Source organism: Barbus barbus (genome assembly GCF_936440315.1).
Source record: "Barbus barbus genome assembly, chromosome: 32".
In the NCBI taxonomy this organism is placed as follows: Eukaryota; Metazoa; Chordata; class Actinopteri; order Cypriniformes; family Cyprinidae; genus Barbus; species Barbus barbus.
Window position 1 is genome coordinate 12,762,721 of NC_136760.1, and position 23,229 is coordinate 12,785,949.

The following is a 23,229-nucleotide window of genomic DNA, read 5'->3' on the forward strand; positions in this document are numbered from 1 at the left end:
AAAATGGTGGTCCGTCTTGCAAATGTTTACATAGAATAACACTGGCAGCGCAGTGGAATGCCAAAACGTGTTCTGTGAACAGCCCCAAACACTTCCATCTAGTGCATAGAAAAACAATGGAAAAGCAGCACACTAGAGTGCACAAACACGTGCTGTATGAACAGCCCCTTAAAATGTTATAGCTAGAAGCTTTGGCAAGGCATCTGATCAGAAACTGAACAGCGTGTGCCTCAAATCAAAGACTTTGGATATACCAAGACAATGCACTGAAATTGCTATAAATTGGAGAAAGTGCAATGTGAATTATGACAGAATAAGTCCCACCTTCTAAATAAAAGTGCCAGTCGTCAGGTGGTAAGTCATTGCTCCTCTGCAGGTGCTGTTAGGAACTCCAGTTGCCAGGGCTGGTGTGGTCGCACCGGGCCCCTTGCTTTGACAGAGCAAACAGACCAAGGGGACCCCACATAGTGTAATGCCAAAATCATGCCTCTTGATTTTTTTAAATGACTTTTATAACTTTAATAAATGATTGAATGCCTTTCATATGGGATTTTGGCGTTCTTTGACAGTTTACTTCTGGTTGCTGCTGCAACTACTTTAATAAGAGTTAAGAAAGATGATGAATATCCTTTATTAATTGTTAACCCATGCAAAACATGAGCAATTTGCACCAACACCAGATACCACAGGACTCTGCAGAAAAGTGGTGTTATGAGGACAGGATTTAGGAGGCATGAAACGGAAACTGTGATTATCCTTTCTTCTCTTTTGTGAAAAAATATAGGATGGGACTTGGTTTTGTCCATTGGGAATCATTGTTGTTTGCTAATTGAGTGACAGTTTGCTAAAGGGGAGGGATAATTGTCTACACTTCACGCCAGATCACATCATCAGGAGAATCAAGGTTTAGTCCACAGTAAAGTTACGTTTGATAGCTTTCTTACTTTTACCAAGTATACGTTTGAACATAACCATGATATAATCTATTTTGACCATTTTTAACTAAAGTAAAAGCTATTTTTGCACGTGATCAAAGACACTGAAATTAAAAAAAAAAGTTTGAATGAAAAATAAGAGTGCCACCTGCGACTTTTAGGGTTAAATTTACACTGCGACTGCGGCAAAAATAACATTGGCTTTGTTTAGCAACTATGTTCACTGTTCAGCAGTGAAGAGCAAAGACAAGACCGGTTGAAACAGTGTTGTGAGTAAATGAGACCATTCTACCATCTCCTGGCTGCAATGAGGTGTTGCAAATAAACAAGCTGAGATCTACTCAGCATATTTGTTTTGAAGGAGAGTTTTATATAAAGATAGAATGTCCTGTTTATTAGACAATTTGGTAACACTTTAAATTAGAGAACACTATTATTCACCGAGAGAGATAGTCTCTTGTTAGGATTACTTTATCTCAGATTCATTTCTAAAGACAATTAGCAAACATGATGGCTATTATATTGTTCTGATAATTTATTTTACAACAACATACATCAACAGCATGCAGATTTGATGTCAGTTGCACATAAAATGCATTAGCCATATATAACCCAGGATATTCTTATCTGTTAAACATAAAAGTACTGCATACTCCGCATTAAAGATCTAGTCATGGCCATGTGAGAAGGTGGATTTTGATATGCAGTACTAGTGATGATAATGACTTGGCCTGTGTCCCAATGTGCATACTATCCAGCCCAAGTTCTCTGTGATAGTCATTTTCAATACTATTTAGGGCAGATAGGGTGATAGTATGCACATCGGGACGCAGGGTTGGTTTACTAATTGTTATATAATTGCTCAAGAAATGATTTCAAAATTTAAAATACTGACTAGTTCATTAATAACTAATGAAGCATTTCTCAGATCTGGATGTAAAAATGGGAGCTATCATATAATCAACATGGACTGAAAGCCACAAAACAATCACTGCAAGTCTTCAACAGTGAAGAACAAACATACAAATAAAAAAAAGAAATAGTTCACCCAAAATCTGTCATCATTTACACAAGCTCAAGCTGTCGTTTCAAACCTGTATTAGCTTTTCTTGTTGAACACTAGATATTTTGAAGAACACTAGTAAGCAAACAATTGCTGGTAGCCATTCACTTGTGTTAAACAGAAGATATAAATTCATACAGGTTTGGAACAAGAGGGCGTACAATGACAATTTTCATTTTTGGGTGATCATTCCCTTTAAAACAACAGCCGTTAGGGATAACGTCACATTTTCAACAGTATAAATTCTAACATGGCTCCTTACATCTGTTGCCAATGCAGATGTCATATTTAAATGGAAAAATTCAGTTTCTTGCTTATGTGCATGAACCCACTTTGGTATTAAGAAACAAGTTCAAAGTGGAGATCAGAATGAGAGCGTGCAGATTTTGTGATCGATACTATGGATGTCACAGGACACACTTTTCAGTCATTCGTGGAATTCATTCATTTCTAATGTAGTAGTGTAGTAACGTAGTGTATTCATTTAAAAATTGAATATCATAAAAGTAGTCAATCAATTATCACTGAAAATTTATTACAAGCTTTGAACGAGAACATATAAAATATTTACAAGACAATACAACATGTATAAAAAGCAACAATGAACAATGAAATTTGTAATGTAACATGTTATAAAAAGAAACAAACTAAGAAACCTGGTCACACACGTGAGGCTAGTTTGTCATTGATTGTTTAAAAATAAAAGCCAACATAAAACAGGCCGTGTGTGTGTGTGTGTATATATATATATTTTTTTAGTAAAACAACTGTTACCTTTGAGTATCATAAATACAGGCTACTTCAGGACATTTAATAGTCATCAGAATCTGAATCAAGAGTGTAGGTGACGGGTTTGGTGGTACGTGCAGCTCGGCTCCTGGGAGCTGCAGACACCACTATCTTCTCTTCCAGCTGAAAGCTGTCGTCTTCCTCCCAGCTCTTTGCTTTCTGGAACAGAAAATTAAATAAGGATTAAACTCAAAAGCTTTTCAATAAAGCTACTATAGCAATGTCTACTATAAAAACTGTATGTGCATTTGTTTTATTGCTTGTAGTTTCTTTGTACTAGGAATGTCATGGATAAAAAAAAAACAACCTTATAACAGAATACCAGTTTCACCGTGTATTTCACACACACACACACACACAAAACAATTGTCAGTGATGCTTAGGATCTATAGTTTGCTTTAACAGGGTTCGTACAGAAATTGCTAAATTAAATTCCAAGACTTAAGGACTTTAAGCACAATTTTTTTGGTTTTCAAGGACTAAAATCAGAGATCTCCCTTATCAAACAATACTGTTATTATCTTTCAAAATATAATACATAAACTAATAAAACAGTGGTACAAATAAAGTGCAGCTCAAGCAAAGCATGCAGTGACTATGGCCATTTTAACATTTAAATTATACCATGGCAAAGTACACTTTCCTTTTATTTTATGAATAGATGATTGACCTGAAGAATAAAGGCTATATCATACACTTGGAAAATATGAGCTATATCATGCTTGTAGACGCTAGGGGTGTGACAAACTTCGCTCAGGAGACGAGAAAAAAATGCAGATACTTGGTTCACTAGAATGAGAGAATATTTTAATACCATTAAGAAATTTTCAATTGCAAAACATTTGTCTTTTAAATCACAAAACAATGCAGTTGTATTTTGAAATGTTTTAACTAATGTAGGACCATAACCATCAATTATTTTGGTAATCAAGAAATCTACTGATTATTTTGACAATTGAGTAATCTGATAATTTTTAGTAATAAAAATAAACCCAAGTGAAAAACGGCTTTAATATGACTATATTTATATATAAACTAACGATGAGGCAATCATAATTGGTTCAAATAAAGTATCAAATCCAAGTAATTACATGGTTTTACTGAACAAAACTATAATATGAATATAACCAACTTAAGTACATTATGTATTATAACAAATTCCTGCTGAGGGCACCAATGTTTCGTTTTAAAGCGTTAAAAACATTTAAATCCATTTACCACAAGCAAACTCAGGAGATACGTATATTTTGAAATCGCATGTTTAGAAATATGTTGATGTATTCTGCTGTGTTGGCATAGGTTTGTAAATGATTTACATTACAAATCTACACGGATAACACGCACTGTTTTCCCAGATGACCGTTAAGCAACCCAAACTCCAGCATATGCAGAGGAAGAGTTTGTGGACCAAGCTGCTGAGATGGAAACGCGCTTCATGCTTGTAAAGGATAACAGTGCAACACAAAGCGCGTTAGACTTTAAACCCAAACGAACAGCACATGCAATAAAAGGCCGAGCAATATAATGCAAGAAAGGTTTTACCATGAAGTCAACTTTATACTGATATCGCGAGACCGCTTTTCACCTCAAGGTGAAATATCGCGAGATCTCACACGCAGCATTGTTAATTTTGCGTGAAAATATATCAAGTACCTTTTCATAAATATGGCTGTTCTCAAGGGTTTTCCAGGACTTAAATATCAAAGTCAAATTCAAGTACTTCAAGCACCTTGTACGAACCCTGCTTTAAGCTTTAATTTTCATTAAAATACTAATTTTGATCAACAGTAAAGTGTCAAATTACCTTTCCAGCAGTGCTTTTGCCCTTGAGGCGAGCCATCAGATTACCACTGTCAGAGTCTGAGCTGTCTGATTGGTCACTGTTCAAAGCGGGCTTCCTCTTCTTGGCTGGTTTCTTAACTACAACAGGAGCTGCATCACCTGAGTCAGAAGACTGTTTGACAGCAGCAGGCTTCTTGGTGGCTTTGGTTTTTTTAGGACTTGTCTTAGAGAGCACATCAAGGATTGAAGGCTGTTTTGCATCTAGAAAGTCAAAATCATTCATTTATTATTTAATAAGCTGCTATACTGATTTCCAGTACAAGAATTTACTCTTATAAAATAAAATGTTCTTTACTGGCATTTATAGTTTCACGAAGAACCTTTAACATCCAAGAAACCTTTCCATTGCACGATTTTTGTGAAAAAAAAAAAAAAAAAAAAAAAAAAAAGGTTTTTAAGAATTGTTCACTGCAAGGTTCTTTGGGGAACTAAAAATGGTTCTTCTATGGCATCACTGCCCTTTTAGAAACTTAAGAGCATAAGTGCAATGAAATTCCACCATTCTCTAAAAAGGTAAGAACGTTCAAACACCTGTTGCTTTCTTCTTAGAAGCAGCGCTTGTCTTCTTTGCGGCCGGTTTCTTGGTGGCTCCTACAGCTGATTTTTTCACAGGTTTAGGGGCCGGCTCTTGGCTGGTCTCAGCTAGTTTATCAAGAACAGTGAACAAGTAAACCAGCTGACAAGCAATCATGCTACAGACGAAGCTAAAAGAAATGATCTGTGATGGGCAGAGAGTTGTGTGGTACTTACAGCCGGACTTGCTACTGGCTTCGTATTTCTCTACTTTTGTTTTGCTGGCTTTTGCTGGTGCTTTTTTCCTGAAAGAACCAAAGAAAACAATATTATAGAAAAATATGGATAGAATTTAGAATAATTTTGCAATACTATAGACAATCATAAACGAGAACAGGTGAAATCTGTGAAGCAAAAAGGTAGAAGTGGTGTCAGTCTTACACAACAGGTGCGGGAGGAGGGGAGTCAATGTCACTATCAGGTGCACCGCTGGGTTCTGGGTTGAAGGACTCATCCTCAATGACGGCACGCTTCTGTTTAGAGCTCTTCGCAAAGTCATCAAACTCATCTTCACTGCTCGACAGACTGTACTTCTTTTCCACCGCAGCTGCAAAGACACAAAATTAGTTTTTTTTCGATTGTTTTCCAATTTACTTTCAGGCATCCTACCCTTGTGCCAAACGGTTTTCCATGATCTGCAGTCTCAACTTGATGCAGTTGCTATTTATATAGCCAAAAGTTAAGATGAAATTGCAAGAGCTTATAACATAAATCAGTGAGACCTTTATAACAATACAGCAGACCTCCATAAAATGCATATCAGTTGTCACTATATCAGACACGATGACGTGCTGGAATAAACCCACAGATTCCTACGGATGCTTCCACAGACCACGAACATTCAAGCACCAAAAATGTTTTTTCGAACCAATTCGATTAATTTTTTCAGTTTCGCAAAGCGAAAACACAGGCCGTCTTATAAGATTTTAGCATTACATCACGTGTCCAGAGCAACTGCTGTTACCCAAAAAGGTCAACGCGGTGGCTTTAAGACTATTGAGCACAAACGTAAAAAACACCGAAGTAGAGGACTTTCAGAGTCAGAGCGCGTTCACTTTTTACATCATCCATATATAAAAAAAAAAGAAGGAATTTTTCTACACAAAATATGAAAGCAAATAGATATGATGACTATATATTTTCTGTATGCGTTTTATGCAGCTCAAGGTATTTTTATAACAATAAAGAATGTTTATGACAAATTTTAAGCAGTGTAGCGTTAAACATCCAAAGAGTCCATGTCTGCCTATCATAGAATCAAAGTCAACTATAGATCACAATCAGAAGTTATTACAAACACTTGATGGTTTAAAGTGGGTTTTAAGCAATACATTAATAATTACATACATCTTCAAGTGTAGCTTGATGCCAATTGTACCTCGCTATTTATATTTTACGATGTATTCTTATAAGCATTATAGATGGTTTGTGTTTCTGGTGTAGAACCAAACTTTATTTATCTTAATTTAATGTTATATATTGAGCAGCAGATGATGTTAAATCCATATACGAGATACATCTGATGAAAAATGCATTGCTGGTTGGCGCCACCTAGCGTGCAACCGTGAATTCGCAGAAGGCGAACAATCGTTTCGCGCTCTGTGACAGCACTGTTCGCCTGCGATTCGCCTCGCGCTCAGCGTGGAAAGGCCTTAAGGGAGAGTATACATGCATTAAGATTTTCACCTTTGCGCTCTCTCTTTTCTCTTGGAGCCACTTCCTCTGGGATGAGCTCTATGTCAGATTCAGACTCTCCCTCCGACGAAGAAAAGGGGTTCTTCTTCTGGACTGGTTTAAAGGAGAGGGTGGTCTGCTTGCCTGACTTTGTGCCTGACACAAAGAAAAGATGAAACCTTATTATCAGAATTTGATGACACTGCATGAATGTATTCGATAGGTCCAATCAAAATTATACGTTACAGAACTACAATGGACAAATGTTCTCCATTTAAGAACTACACTGTGGGAGCATTTGAAATTCTGCATCAACTGTGTGATGGGTGCATTTGTCTGCGCTACAGACTGAGAGACATGTTCTTCCCAGTGGTCTCATGGCAATAACCAGTTTTTATTTTGATGAGATTGCAGAAAATTCATAATAATTTGTATGATTGTCTTACACCCTACTGAGGATTAGGTTTAGGGGTGTAACTTTAAGTCACACGAAATCCTGTAATATAGTCACCTCATTAAGAAGTTATATTAATAAAAAAAAAGTTTCACTAATTTCGACTACGTGAAAGGCAGCAGTCCATAGACATCCAGTTTCCTCTATTATCATACATGTCTGTCTTACTTTTGTCTTTGGCTGGCTCTTTCTTGACCTTCTTAGCGAGTCTTGCAGTCAGTCCCATCTCAGAGCCATCTGCTGCTGCGTCTGCCTCATCATCAAACTCCATCTTCATCACCACACCAGCCTGTCTCTAAAAATACACACAAGTATTCCCTCAGGATCAGCGAAACTTCAAATGTTTGGCTATAGAAACTGATTGAATCTGCTGCAGTAAAACAAACAATCTGAATAAACTAGTGAAAAATCCACTTGAAGTGCAGTACAGTAACCATTCAGAGACTTGCATAGTTTATGCATGCAAATCTCATTCCGCACAGATACCTTCACAGCTTTGCCTCGTTTGGCTCCCTCCTTCTTAACAGCCTGGACCTTCATGGTACTGGTGATGCGGGGGATGATGCGGCGGCCCTGTGGGGTGGGCATGGTCTCATTCTTTACCTTCACCACCTTTGATTTGCCCACTTTACCTTTTACCACAGGCATTGCAATCTGTGACTCCATCTCCTTCTGTTCTACACGCTATATGCAAACACACAGATAACCATTGATGAAAAAAAAATCACTAAATCACACTGAAATGTTATTTTTTTTTTTTTTTTTTTTTTTAAATCGGGCACGATTTGCATTATAATGGCTGAAACGTATTTCTTGATACGGAGCAAAAGCAGTTAGATGTTTGGTATATAATAAACTTCCACCAAATGCAAAAAAACAAACAAAAAAAAAGATCCACATCTTGTTTACCTCCAGCTCCTCAGTAAAGGCTGCCAGATCCTCTTTCCACAAGTCAGCAGGTGCTTTCATCTTGAGCGTGTTCAACTCTGTCATCTGCAGAACAAAAGCATGAGAATCTTTGTAAACTCCACTGCTATACTAAATCACCAGCTGTGCTTCCATCCATCCATCAGAGACTTAGTCACCTTAGCATCTCTCTGTCTGCACAGCTCATCTTTCTTTTCTTTGGTCAGGTACCACATGGGCATGCTGAGCAGATAGTTATAATCGGGGCCAGATGTGTCCTCTTTTTCCTTCTCCTCCTCATCCTCCCCAGCATCCTCATCTGCATCCTGCCAAACACACAATGAAAATAATACTGATGCAAGTAATCAAAGGAAGAAAACAAAAGCATTTAATTCAATTAGGTTGTTGTAGGGCATACCTTCTCCTGAGAATCTTTCCAGGCCTTAACAGGGTCAGAGTCATAGCCCATCTGCTGAAGCATGCGGATCAGCTCCTTCTTAGGTTTATTTTCTAAAAATAATTAAAAAAGATAAAGAAGCTTGATATCAAAGAATTAAAGACAGTTACCTTGGAATCTGTATTTACTTTTACACCTAGGGATCCACAGTATATAGTACCATACAGCTTTTCCCATCAATTACCTAGACTGTGCTGTGTGCGTTTCAAAATGAGCCGAAAATACACTTAGAACTGTCATAATGCATGTTTCTTGAAAAATACTTGGAAAGAGTTAGACAGGTCATTTTACCAGTAAGGAATAGTTAAGGTAAGAGTCTGTGACTGTGAATGTGATTTTGTGCCTCTTTGGGATGGCACTGTAATGAGCTTCTGGAGGGCACACAAGTCTGAACTAAGTGTAAAAGTAATGTGATGTCGACCGAGACATTATCACAGCTAAATCCCAGTCTAAAACTCTGCGGGAAACATGGATATTAATTCTGAGGTAATACTGCACATTTAATAAGACACTCATTTTACCATTTTTTACATTTAGATCTCAAAATGAATATCCACTTTCCCCATAAAATATGATAGTCATTAAATAATTTAGTAGCTCAATCCATAGAAAGCAAAATGTGTTGATAGCAGATAAATAGGTTGAAAGTGCACTTGTAATGTGTTGAGGTTAGTTTATGGCACAAGGCAAAAATAGACTTCCAACTGCCACATCCATGATACTGATACTACACAGTACCAGTCTTGTGTAGCGCAGTGTTAATTTCGTTGACGAAGACAACGACGAAAAATATTCGTCAACGAACCTTTTTTCTGTGACTAAGACGAGACGTCGACGAGCTAAAACTAATATCTGATGATAAAAACTATGACGAAATTTATGCGCGTCTTCATTAACAATACGAGACGGGACTAAAATGTTATTTGAGGACTACCGGACATTCAAAATACATCCTATAGGCTAAGTTAACCGTCTTGTCTTTCAAAATGTGCATCTCTGTCATTGGATAAGGTGCGTTTGCATATCTAGTCTCAGTATGGCAGCCGCAGTGGACGGATAGGCTACCAAAACGCGAACTAGCGATCTGAAACAATGGCCGAAGGGTTAGGGAGTGGGTGACCAGATGTCCCGTTTTTCCCGGGAGTCACAATTCATTGTCGATTAACTTAAAGTCAGTTAAGGTGCGATAGGCGGAAACGCGCTGATAGAAGTGCTCTCTCTCGCGCGCGCTCCACTTCTTCAGTTCTCATACAGCGCGCGATCAGTTCTCAAATACACACACAGCAGTCCAAATGTCTCTCATGTAGAGCATCTCACAGAAATACGGTCCGTTATGGTTTAAGTGAGCTTAAACAGGTGGGTGAAAACTGAATGTATGTCAGTAGGCTATTACATACATACCTTCCGTCTTAAATGGACAGCATTCCTAATTATCTGTCATAAATGTTAACCAACAAAAGATGTTAAATAAATGTATACTTGTTAAGTAAACCTACTGTATCCGAAAAATTAGTTTAATTTATATCTCTACCAAAAAATTTTAATTTATTCCAGTTTTTCCAAATTCAATCCTTGATTCAAATTTCTCATAACTAAGCTTAATTGATTTGGTCTAAAGAGAGAAGTATTGATGACTATTTTTGTTTGAATACTACATATAAAATAGCTACAAAAATAAATGTTGGTAACTGCAGTTAAAACTATGAAAGACTCAAATGACTAAAATGTGACTAAGACTAATAAGCATTTTCGTCTCAAGATAAAGACTAAGACTAAATAAAAAATTCCTGCTAAAATTAACACTGGTGTAGCGTGAACGCTCTATCCTTTTAATGTGTGCTGATTCTACGTGTGGTATGAAATAGGGGTGCAACGGTTCTCGGTAAAAAAAAAAAAAAAAAAAAAAAAAAAAAATCGAACCGTCCCGTTCTCCTCCCACAGTTCGATACGCACGTGAACCGCGGTTGCTCTGATCACGCACTTACAATACAGTTCGGTGAAAAAAACAATCCATAAAACAGAGTTCAGCTAATGTATGGTTCTGAATACGCCCCACGTGCGTTTCATGTGAAACTGCCATCCAATCAACTCGTATGTAAATATGTTGCTATAACGACACAGTACCTCACGTGTTGGTGTTTTTGTGTGTTGCGCTTGGCTTGTGTAACGTTACTGTTCAGCATGGCGAGTGGAGGAGATAAGCCGTTAATAGAGCCGCCACCCGCTTCATTCAAGGCTGCTGTCTGGGAACATTTCGGGTTTCCAATAGATTACAGCAGCGATGTTAAAAAAAACGTGGACAAAACAGTCACGTTATGTAAAATTTGCCACGCGCGAGTGCCTTATGCTCACGGCAATACATCTAATACGACGAGCCATTTGCGCCGTCATCACCACGGTGCTGAAAGCGCTCAAGCACAGGTGAGACCGAAACAGCAGACGTTGCCTTCTGTGTTTAAACAGGCACTCGGTTCTAATTCGGACAGACACAAAACGATAACTGAAGCGGTGGGGGTTTTCATCGCTAAAGACATGCATCCCTATTCCGTTGTTGATGACGAGGGATTTCAGCATTTGATAAAGATGCTCGAGCCACGTTACGAAATCCCTTCGCGTACCCACTTCAGCAAGGTAATTCCTGCCCTATATGAGGAAACACGGAGCAGAATTGAGAACGAACTTGCAAATGCACCATACATTGCTCTAACAACTGATAGTTGGTCCTCCAGGGCAACTGAAAGTTACCTAACAGTAACAGCACATTATATTTTGGAATGGAAAATGAAAAGCTCTGTCCTTCAAACATGCCCTCTTTTTGAAAGCCACACAAGTAGCCATTTGGCCGATGCACTAATGAGTGCAGTGACAGACTGGAAGTTGGAGAGACCTAACATCACTGTTCCAGTCACCACAGATAATGCACAAAACATGGTAAATGCCATAAAAGAAGCAACTGGATTAGGGCCACAAATTGGATGTTTTGCTCACATTCTGAACCTTGCAGCCAAGAAGGCAGTAGCAATTCAACAGAATATGAAAAATTGACCCAGTGTTCTTGGTCTGAGCTATATTATGTTTATTTTGAAATGCACTTTATGTTGGTACTCTAAAGTAGGCTTCTTTTGAGTTAAAAATGTTGGTTTTAGCAGGGATTAAAAACTGCTTGGAATTTTATTTTTGTAAAGAAGCCTGCTGTGATCAAGGGTTTAAGTATGTGTAACCCAATAAATATTTTTTTTCTTCGAATTTGTCAGTAGCATTTTTTTCCCTAAACACACACCGAGCCGTACCGAAACCGTGACCCTAAAACCGTGATACGTACCGAACCGTGACTAATCTGAACCGTTGCACCCCTAGTATGAAACCAAAGACAAAGAGATAAAAAGCATGTCTCACCAATGACCAGTGTGCCCTGGATCTTCTCCAGAATGAATCGGGCCTGGTTGGAAAGTTTGGCACTTTCAGCCCCCAGCATACCTAGCAGCCAGTCTTTCCTGAGGACATAATACTTCATTCTGAGCTCAAAGAAATCCTTCAAGATGTCCTGAACAGCCTCGTACTTCTTAAGACTTCCCACATGATCAAATAACACCTGCATGAGAATGAGAACGAACAACAACGGAAGACAAAATTATTTCAGGATTGGGCAAAAATGAATGGCTTTTTTTTTTTTTTAAAGGATGCACATTGTGATATAAAGTATGTGGTGTGTGCTGTTCACCATGGAGTGACAGGTGAGCAGATTCTGTAGTTTGAAGACTTTGTGTAGTCCAGCTGCCTCAGCCTCTCTCAGGCGCTCCTCTGTCATCTTAATGACGAAGCGCACCGTGGTGTCTGTATGATACTCCTTATAGTCTGTGATCAGAGGAGGAACCTTCTCCGTGCCATTGAGCATCGCCTCCAACACATTCTCCTTATAAGCCTGAGAGATGTCACGTTATTCATCATTCATTCCAAAGAAAATGTTAATTTTATTTGTTGAACTGACTGGCATAATCATCTGCTCAATATTCTGTATCACCCAGCTTTACTCCAGGTTAAACACACTGCTAATTTTATATACAGTATGAAACATGAATTTGCAGTGAAGGAAACCTTGGTATAAACCCTGGCAGATATTGATGAAAGTCTTAAAAGATTTAGTTGCACTAATTTTACTAGTTTCTCATGTCAACTGAATATTTCCAACCACTACCTTGCCACATACCAAATGGGCATGGGTTAAAAATAAAGAAAACCTGAGTCCGACAAGGAATTATGAATAAACTTCCTAAAGAAAGTATAAAAACAGACTTCACGCACCTGTGTCCAGGTTTTGATTGGCAGTTCAGTGATCTCAATGGTTGTAGAGTCAATGATGGCCACCTCTCCATTATTTACATACTGATTCTTTGCCAATTCATCAATAGTGCCTTTGAAGCCCTTATAGCTTGGCAGCTAGACATAAATGGGCAAAATGAGTACGTCAACCAGTTCTGGTTTAGAACAATATGCATTATGAAAAGAACTATGCATTTATGGTAATTAAATTTAAAACATGATTTTTTTACCATGGTAAGTGGATCTTCTCCATTGAGCATGCGGAGAATATTGTTGATGATCTCTCTCACGTCATAGTTGGGGATGCGGCTGGCCCATCCTGTGCCGATGCCCTCACCTCCATTAGCCAGCAGTAGAGGGATGATGGGCATGTACCACTCGGGCTCCACTCGCAAATTATCATCATAGTTATACTTCAACAGGTTATCATCCACAGCAGGGAAAAGCAGACGAGCAAGTGGACTGAGAATTAAAAAAAAAAAGGAAAGTTTCACTTTACTAGTTATTAGGGATGTCTCGATATTATCGTGGTCACATATGAAACGATAGGTCTTCTGGGGAAAATGTGTGGTTTTAAAATATTTCAACTTCTTATTCTAAAAGGCATAAAAAGGTCTTTAAACTTGTGTTTTGGGCCATTATGCTTTGGCACAGTACTGTATCTGTCAAACAAACTAAAACCAAAAGCACAATACGGCTTTATCCCTTCAAGTCTGATTGTGCTGTGTGTTTCGAAGCGCGCACTTTGTTCAGGTGATCAGCTCCAAGGTCATGATCCGGTGTTTTCTGTGCCTCAGAACGGCTCCGTTCACACAGAATGAAGGCAGCAAACTCGTTTATTTCATTTGCTGAGAGTTTAGCAATTAGCAACCACCATTATTTTCACGGTAGAGGATTACAGCATTTCACTAGATTTGTAGGGAGATGCATTTTTGTAAATAAAAGTTCTACTGCCGTTTCTGTCAAAATAAAAGCTTAAAAGTGCAGTATGAATTGCTGACAGCTAGCAGTTTAAATGTAGTCCAAATTCAAATCATCTTTCAAGTGTTGAAATTAGGAAAGAAGAATTGTAATTTACTTACTGTAAAGAAAATATACCTATGAAATATTAAATTAATTTATTTTACAGTGCAATTTTTTATATGGCTATTACTGTCATTGTTATTATTATAATATTCTAATTTGTTTGGCTTCCTAAAACACCAGTGTGAATGTAATCTAGACTGAGACAGTGTATGTCACAAATAAAAAGAGGGTTGATTCCACTTTACAGTTCATGGGTTGCAGCTCTTCATTTTGAACTCAAGAGTGCATTAGATGGAATAATTTAACTACAATGTACAAAATTTTTACCCCCCTCCCCAATTCTTCATTTGTCTTTTTTTTATATTGCAATAAACATTGTATCGTGGACTGCATATCGCTATATCATATCATGAGATTTTGATATCGTTACATCCCTACTAGTTATGAATTTTTTATTTGTTAGCCATAACATTAGCAGTGTGCACCTGTATACCTGAGCATAGTAAAGATATATCTGGGGCTGGCAGAGTCTTTGCCTCCATGCAGACGTGTGCCAAACTGACCCAGAGGCTGAAGCAGGTTCAAATTATTACTGCCCACAAAGTTCTGAGCAAGACCCACAATGGTCATCATCAGAGAGACCTGAGGAATAGAAAAACATTTAATAGTTAAATCATGTGAAAGCTACCAGGTTCACTGGATTTATATTATAGGCAGATATGACAGTAGTTTGAGAGGCATGTTAGCACAATTTTACTTTTGAATGTGTATTTTCATATTTATGATGGGACAGTGTCTTGCTAAAACAAAAGCAATGTGACAAGATTTTCCATATACAGACTGAACAATGAATGAAGTGAGTGGAACAAAAGTCCTCACCTCTCCATGGTGGTATGCTGACATCTCAGCCACTGATCCAGCCAACTGAGCCACTTTCACCTCTCTCTTATCATTTCTCTTAAAACAGCAGAAAAGCACTTTCCTTTGGCCTGGTTTTAGACCTGAAACATACATACATTTCTTCTTTGCATCTTTGTTCAGTAGTTCTTTGCTTGTATTCTGGGATTGCCTTAATGATACATGCTACACGATACAAGATTAACTAGATTTTAGTTAATCTTATAAGAGCAGCAAAATTTTATTATATTTTACCTACTACCCTTTGTTAGCCTTTAAAACTATACACAATAATTCAACAATGACAATTGTAATGCTGGGGAAATTCAGGTTTCTCACCATCCACCAAGCAGGGGATTGATCTCTCGTTGTCAGAGTTGGAGAACAGCACAAGCTCTTTATTGATAAAGTCATGGTAGGTGAGGGATGTGGTTTCCTGTCCGTACAGGTACTCCTGCACAAAGCAGAAACAAGATCATGCTTTCTAGACTTTGTGGCACAAAGTCAAATCCATTTCCCATTTTAAAAACTAAATATATAACACACTCCACATTGATTTTATTTTTTTTAGGGTTATGGCACCTCAGGCAGGTTGTGTTCTCTGCGCTGACGTCTGTTAATCATGAAGCTGGTCAGCCATTCCTTCCTCTCATCGACCATCTTCTTACTAAAGGCCTGGAGATAGACACAAAAAAGTCATAAATATCATCTTTAGGAAACTTAAATTTATATTCAAAGCTACTCGATTGTGTCCACTGCAAATTCAAACTGAGACATGGTTACCAGGGTGATAGCTTCATCATCGGCTGGCCCAGAGTACTTAAAAGGGATTCGATGTCTCGCCATATCTGAAAAATACTCTTTGGCCTCCTTAGATGTGCTGGTACCCAAACCTGGAGAGAAGCAGATAGAAAACTACATGAGATATTTGCAAATGAGCATGTATACATGCATGTTTTAGAACCACTTCAAATGTTATTGGAAACACCCAGTGTGTGCTGGTGACCCAATCTGTGCCCCCTCCACGTTCTACATCACTTGCACACATAAAGACAGAGTAAAAGCACTGCTTACGTTTGCCAGTGGACTACCACAGGTGTTTGAGACAAACCTTTGTAGTATTTGATCTTCCAGGATTTGATGTTACTTTGTTTGTCCTTCCACTCACTGAACTCTGGGATACTGTAGAAAGAAAGCTCCTGCTTCTTATTGGATGCCTAGAGAGCAACAACACCGGTAGTCAATGCAACGTTTCCACAAGCAGTATTTTTGCATATTGTTGACGACAAGGTCAGCTGGAATCTACCTTGATGATAGGTGTGATAAACTCTTCTAGGAAGTTGTGGCGCAGAAGTGATGGCCAGTTATGATGGATGAAGTTGATGAGAAGACCTTTAATGTGAGATCCGTCTTGATCCTGCAGAAATCAACCATCATTATACATACAAGCTACACTCTATATTCTGTAACAGGCACACAACTGTGTACAGTCTGACCTGATCTGTCATGATCATGAGCTTGCCGTAGCGCAGGCTCTTAAGTGACTCAGGGTCACTGTAGTTCTTCTTGTACTGCAGACCCAAGATCTTTATGACGTTGTTGATCTCAGCATTTTCCATGATCTGCAAAAAAATTAAAAATAATTTTAATTGCTTTTGTAGGGTCTGTAGTTGATACAATTACATGGTAATAGATACAATTACCCATGAAGCAGTAAATAAAATGCTTTTGAATTTACCGACCTGTTTGTGTGACGCCTCTCGAACGTTGAGCATTTTCCCACGCAGAGGGAAGACACCATAGCGGTCACGTCCAACCACACCCAGACCAGACACGGCCAGAGTTTTGGCCGAGTCTCCTTCTGTCAGGATCAGAGTACAGCTAGTGGAGTTCTTCCCACCTGAAACAAACCAGCAATCCTGAAATTAACATACAGGCTGAAAGTGTTTTAATATTTTAACAGCACAACAAACCACGTTACCTGCATCGTTGGCATCATCCAGCTTGGGTACTCCTTTAATCTTAGTGTGTTTGACAGCAGAGCATTTCTTATTGAGCTGAGCCTGGGCTTTAAATTTCACCCAGTTCATAATGCTCTCCACAATTCCACAGTTATTAGCCTACAAACAAGATAAAGGGGTGAATTAGCTCAGGAGTTTATGCAGCTGTAAAGCATCTTAAATCAGAAACTACCTGCTAGTGACAAATTAATACCAACATCTCAGTAAATGGTACCAATCAGAGCAAAATTTAACAGTCCTTGATACAAACTTTACCAATGCATACCAATCACCAATTTGGAATTATTTAACTAAATCATGGCAGCAGCAATTCATCAAATATTAGAAAGAGGAGCACTGAATCCAAATTATACAGCATGGTTCAGGCAATTCAAGATGGTTTAAGAGTCCCATTTCTCACCTGTTTAACAAACTTGTCACTCAGAGGGCAGGTGGAACCGAAACTCTTCTGCTGTAATGTCATGTTTTCTTTGGTCTGAGAGTCAAAGCTGGGGTTCTCAATCAGACAGTTCACAAACAACCACACATGGTTCTTCACCTGTACACAGAGTCCAACCAGCACTTTACATCTGATCATAAAATTAGTGTCATAATCTTTGAGATGTACATGTTTTGATAATCATCAGGATGTACCTGGAAAGGTTTGACAGTCACTCCAGCCTTGTTCTTCTTTTTCACCACTTCAATCAGTTTGGACACAATCTGGTCTGCAACATAGTCAGTGTGTCTGCCACCCTGAAACACAACATCATATTTAAAGCATTTTCTACTGTCATCTTAAAGTATCTGAGAAAGATATGTCCAACCATGTTTACAGGTAAACAACATTTAAATTTTTTTTTTTCATCATGAGTTTCAGTTAAGGCCCCTACAAAAACAATACTACAGCATCCACTCCAACATGTTAATTTGCTTGTTATGCAAATATGTCATATAGATTTAGAGTGACTGTCAGTGTCTTTTGTTCATCAGTTGAGGGGGGGGGGTCGATATCTCCCCCCTGTCCCATTATCATTAGGCCGGCTAGGTCCCTTTGGAAGAAAACTCAATTCATATGGATTACTACTGGAACCTATTTTTGAACTTTAGGCATCAAAGCTTTGTTCGAATGGACTTTTAAAAGGAGGGAGAAAAGGAGGATTTTCCATTTTTGGGTGAATTAACACTTTATTCAAACCTTTCCAAAAGGCCTGCTTACAACAGGTATTAAATGCAGAAATATTATGCTGAACAATATAACGCCATATTGCAAACATGAAGATTTTTACCTTAGTCGTGGCGATGCCGTTAACAAAGCTGACTTGCTGGAACCCTTTATCACTAAGGGTAAGACACACCTCCCAGCGTGCATTCACAATCTCATGGACTATTGTCAGAGGAGAACCGGTCTCATCCACCTTATCCTTTACATACAGGTCCACATAGGCACGGAAACCATTAACCTGAAAAGATAAAGGAAATTAAATTAGGTGGAACATACAGCGATGTAAACAAACAAAAAAAGTTTCATGGGGCCAAGAGCAAAAACCAATCATATACCCACAGGCAGCTTCTTGCCGTTGAGAAAGACACGGACACCCTTAGCTGACCCAGCGATGTCATAAGCTCGTCGAGTCAGCAGTGCGACAGTGTCTTTATCTAAAGCCTGCATCTTAAACTTTGCCAGGTCCGGCTGGAACGTGATGCAGGTGTAGTCATCGCCATCAAAGGGTTTGATCTTACACTCGCCTGCTCGGCCCATGTTATCAAACCATGTCTTTGGGGAAAAGATTAAAGCATTAAATCACATTGATTACACAATAGCTGAAGCATCCAAATCTGACTGGATTGCTCACAGAATTCTAAACTACAGGAGTGTTCAAGTGACAATACTGCTTTTTCCAACCAGCAGAGGGCATCATCGACTGACAGCCAAAATTTCAGTGTAAAATGACCTGGTGTGCAATTGCAGAGGATTTCGGTTGCAAAGATTTAGTTATTAGGATATAGGTATGGGTGTGCGATTTAACGATTTTTGATCGTGGATAAAAATGTCTCCATGATCTGCTTCTGAAGAAATACATTCTACCAGATGCAGTTCTGGCGCCCCCATCTCAAGATACTATACAGCGCCACATACATTCACTTCAGTGTTAACTCAGCGGTAGAGTTACTCTCAGGGACACTGCACTTATTCGCAGTCACAAAAGTACATTACTGGCATCTGCTTTAGAGCCTTGCCAGTTAAACATTTCATTGACGTGCCGTTCTGACGTGCCGCACACTAAAACGCCTGTCAAACAGCGCCTGATTACTGAACCAAGTTATCTTTTGCACCAATACTGTCAAAACACACAAGGTTTACATATAGACATGGTAATGACTAAAATGAAAGTAAACAGCTGAGAGAAAAACGGCTGCGTTCCTGTATATTAGATGCGCAGCTTAAGGACAGCACTGAACATGCTGCTGCTAGTCATTAAAGGGACAGTTCACCAAAAAATTTAATTTGTCATTTTTTACTCATGTTGTCCCAAACCTGTATTAATTTATTTCTTGTGCTGAACACAGACGATGATATTTTGAAGAATGTGGGCAACCAAACAGTTGCTGGTCCACGTCGAATTTGACCGTAGGAAAAAATCCTATGGAAGTCACTGTGGGCCAGCAACTGTTTGGTTTCCCAAGTTCTTCAAAATAGCATTTATGTTCAGCAGAAGAAAGGAACTCGTTCAGGTTTAAAACAACTTCTGAGTGAGTAAATGACAGTATAAAAATAAAACACTATGGCAGTATTGACAGACAGATGACCATTTTTATTTTTGGGTGAACTATTCCTTTAATGTTAAAAAAAAAAAAAAAAAAAAAAAAAAAAAACTCACTCACTACTCTTGTCTGAAAAACTTTAATACAGTTGCTTTAAGAGGAATAAATGGTGTTTTATTTTTATATTCAATTTCTTGAATGCTCCTGCTAAATACACCTATTGTACCTGAAAATAAAACAGTTTTATTTCTATATTATGTGTGTATTTGTAATGAGTATAATTGTCATCATTTTATCTTTGTTATTAAAAAAAAATATAAGAAAGATTTTTATCTTCGCCCACTTTGGCCTAAAAATTCGCCCTTCTTTTTTATATTTTGTTACCTTGAAAGGCGTTGTCTTTATAATAGGGAAATTAGTTTGGCTGTACTGCTCAGACAAAAATAGTACACCAACATTATAAAGAATCATGATAAAATCTTGAATCGTGATATTTCTAAAAAAAATTGTGATGTTATTTTTGCCATATTGCCCACCCCTAGATATAGACATGTAAATCGTACAGGCAGACGCTTGTAATGTTTATGGTATGCATTTTGGTTTTAGGACAACTTTGATGAAAGGTATTGATGATCTACTTCAAATCTACTGTATATTAGTTTTATATTTCCAAAAATTTGTATAATACTTTTGTTCAACATGCATGGAGCGATCAGGCATCAAGCTTACCTGTTTGAAACAGTGTCTTGACTCTTGGCACGCAGTCTCCACCGTGAACTTGGTGCTGAAGATGTTACACAGCTTCGCACCGTATCCATTACGGCCACCTGTTGACAACACACACAATTAAACATTCCAATCAAGTTAAGTCCATTCATTTGAATCCATGCACCTCCAGCTCGACCTCACCTGTGACCTTCTTCTCATCATCATCGTAGTTACTGGAGGTCAGGAGTTGGCCAAAGATCAGAGCAGGAACATACACCTTTTCCACATTGTGCTCAACCACAGGAATACCCTTTCCGTTGTTCCACACACTGATGGTGTTATTCTCCCTGCGCAGAAAAACATGCATTAATTAGATGCCTTCCCGATCTACATCAGTGAACAATAAGAGCATGGGAAGTACTTACGAGTCAATGTTGACCTTGATGCAGTTCATACCTTTGTCCCTCTGTTTGTTATCAGCAGCATTCACTATGAATCAAAGAATGAGTATTATACTCATAAAAGGGCAATGGAGCATAAGCAATAAAAATGCAAAAATGAATACTAAAAGTACTGTTATGCGTTCATTAAGCTTGAACTTGTTTTTATATTTAATGAAAAAAAAACATGCACTTGAGTAGTTCAAGTCAAGTGAAGAAAAAAAGAGCAGGTCTATATAATCAATAAAAATGCTAAAGCTGACTTTTCTTTAAGTGAAGGTAATTAAATATAGTTTTCATAATGCAATAAAAGTTAAACTGTTTAATTAGAGCTGTTGGTTAAAGCAATGACTTCTGATTAATCATTGTTCATGTCTATACCATTAGTAAAAGTCTATTAGTAAAAACTGGTAACAGCAGACTGCTTGACATTCTCAAAAAAAAAAAAAACCCTCACCCAGAATCTCGTCAAAGATCTTGTAGAGTCCTGGCACATATGTGATGTCTCTGCAGTTCATTCCCTCGTTCTCATCAAACACCCACATTTGCTAAACAGGAAAGTGAAGGAAAGTTGGGTCATTCTACAGTTGTGATGGCCCTGCCATCTGAAAACATTTAAATTATTTTGAAGACGTATGAATTGGCCAGGTTCTTGACAGAATGAAAGAGACTCAAACTTTTATTTTTTTTAGTATAGTTCAGCAAGAATTCTTGCCTTAATAAAACGAGTGACCACTTCAGAATAACCATTGATTCTACTGCTGTATTAATAAAACATGTCATGGGCAGTATGCATTATTCATAAACAGTGGGTGCTAGTGGCCCTGATAATTAGCAGATGTGGAAGATGTTTACCTGGGTAACAGGCTCCACAGAGCCTATGTAGGTGTCAGGCCGGAGCAGAATATGCTCCAGCTGGGTCTTCTTCTGATAGATCCTTTCCACAGACAGACGCTTCTCATCTTTCTTGGCCTTACCGAGAGCCTTATTCTCAAACAAACTCTAAAAAAAGACAACAATGTTACATCAAATACGATGCAAGGTAAGATTGCTAAAAGAAACTAAAGCACTTTTTGGATAGTCGAGACATGGATGATGTGGGACAAAGGAAAGTATGTTTTATGACTAAAACCAGTCCAGTTATTTTCTCCTTTATATTATGTTGCGTATATTATAGGCTACACTTTTTTTTTCGTTAAACACACACATTTGATAAAGTTTAACGTTAAAGATTTTTTTCTTCATCGTGTGATTTGTTAAATTGGATTTAATCAAATTACGGTAAATTTGACCCCCCTTCATAAAATAAGCCAGAGATTTTGAAAATACAAAGCTTAAGGGGTGTTATTATGGTGAAGGCCAGTCTCAATCTATAAAGCATTTTGGACAAAATTTGCATGGCGCCATCAATATTATGGACATTTAATTAAACAGATAACAGGCATCTGAAATGTTACCGGTCAACTTTCAGAAGTACACTTGCTAACAGACATGGCAGACTAACAGCCACAGCTTGCAAATCTAAGTTAAAAAAATAAAGTGTCACTTTCTCTTTCTGCTTTCGGTAACACGTGACGAACACCACGCTACCAGTATATTGTAACAGTATGGAACTGTAGCGGAAATGATGGCTACCATGGTAACTTTCTAACTAGGCTTAGGAATCGTTACTAGGATACAATATACAATGCAATTCAAAATGTGGTCTACACTAAACATAATAATAATGCATTATGCTACACAACGCAGTACAAAACACGGTCGCTAGTGTCCAACGACAACATATTTCAACTAAAGTCCGGCAAAAGTATGACCCATATAATGATAACGATAGCCGTGTAGTATACACTTAAGTTAAGATATCAACCCTAAACTAACTAAGTACTTGAACAATAAGAACAAATAGATATGACACTGTATCCCACAGAAATATGTATTCTTTCAGCTAATGTGTTTTCATACACGGACTAGACATCATTAAGGGTCCTGTTCTTTTAACAATGATATTGTATAATTAACTTACCTTCAGAGGTCCTTCTGTTCCAGCCATTTTTACGTTACTGTTTAAGTTACCTCTTTTACGAAGCAAATACAAATACAATCAGATCTGCCTTCAACTGTAACAAATCACTAGCCCTCCTAATTTACAGAAAATGATTCAAACTATCTGAATCAAACTTATGAACGCAGGAACTAATTCACTGACACGCGCGCGACTACAAACCAGATCAACAGTAACCGATTTTCAAATTTCAAATCACGCATATGTCCTCCCGCCAAGGACGCTGGCCAATCACTGTCAGGAGTGGGTGGGGTTTTTGGTGTTCTTAACCAATGGTGTTACATATTTTGAACAGCGACCCGCCTACTTTGATAGGT

The 23,229-nt window shown here is 38.1% G+C and overlaps 1 protein-coding gene across 1 annotated transcript; it reads right to left on the minus strand.

Moving 5' to 3' along the window:
- Positions 1-1,447: 1,447 nt before the first annotated feature.
- On the minus strand, positions 1,448-23,111 carry LOC306852484 (DNA topoisomerase 2-alpha-like). Its single transcript, XM_079389359.1, has 35 exons — positions 22,874-23,111; positions 21,706-21,852; positions 21,308-21,398; positions 20,836-20,899; positions 20,612-20,757; positions 20,432-20,529; positions 18,501-18,713; positions 18,226-18,399; positions 17,591-17,692; positions 17,358-17,495; positions 16,918-17,056; positions 16,679-16,836; positions 16,433-16,558; positions 16,243-16,353; positions 16,048-16,153; positions 15,720-15,829; positions 15,519-15,611; positions 15,276-15,390; positions 14,919-15,040; positions 14,533-14,681; positions 13,244-13,475; positions 12,996-13,130; positions 12,415-12,615; positions 12,090-12,285; positions 8,655-8,746; positions 8,416-8,562; positions 8,240-8,323; positions 7,817-8,014; positions 7,499-7,625; positions 6,889-7,032; positions 5,584-5,749; positions 5,380-5,447; positions 5,161-5,271; positions 4,592-4,830; positions 1,448-2,946 (listed from the first exon to the last, which is right to left on the minus strand). The coding sequence occupies exons 1-35, from the start codon at positions 22,898-22,900 to the stop codon at positions 2,809-2,811; spliced, it is 4,707 nt and encodes a 1,568-aa protein (XP_079245485.1). The 5' UTR covers positions 22,901-23,111; the 3' UTR covers positions 1,448-2,808.
- Positions 23,112-23,229: the final 118 nt, after the last annotated feature.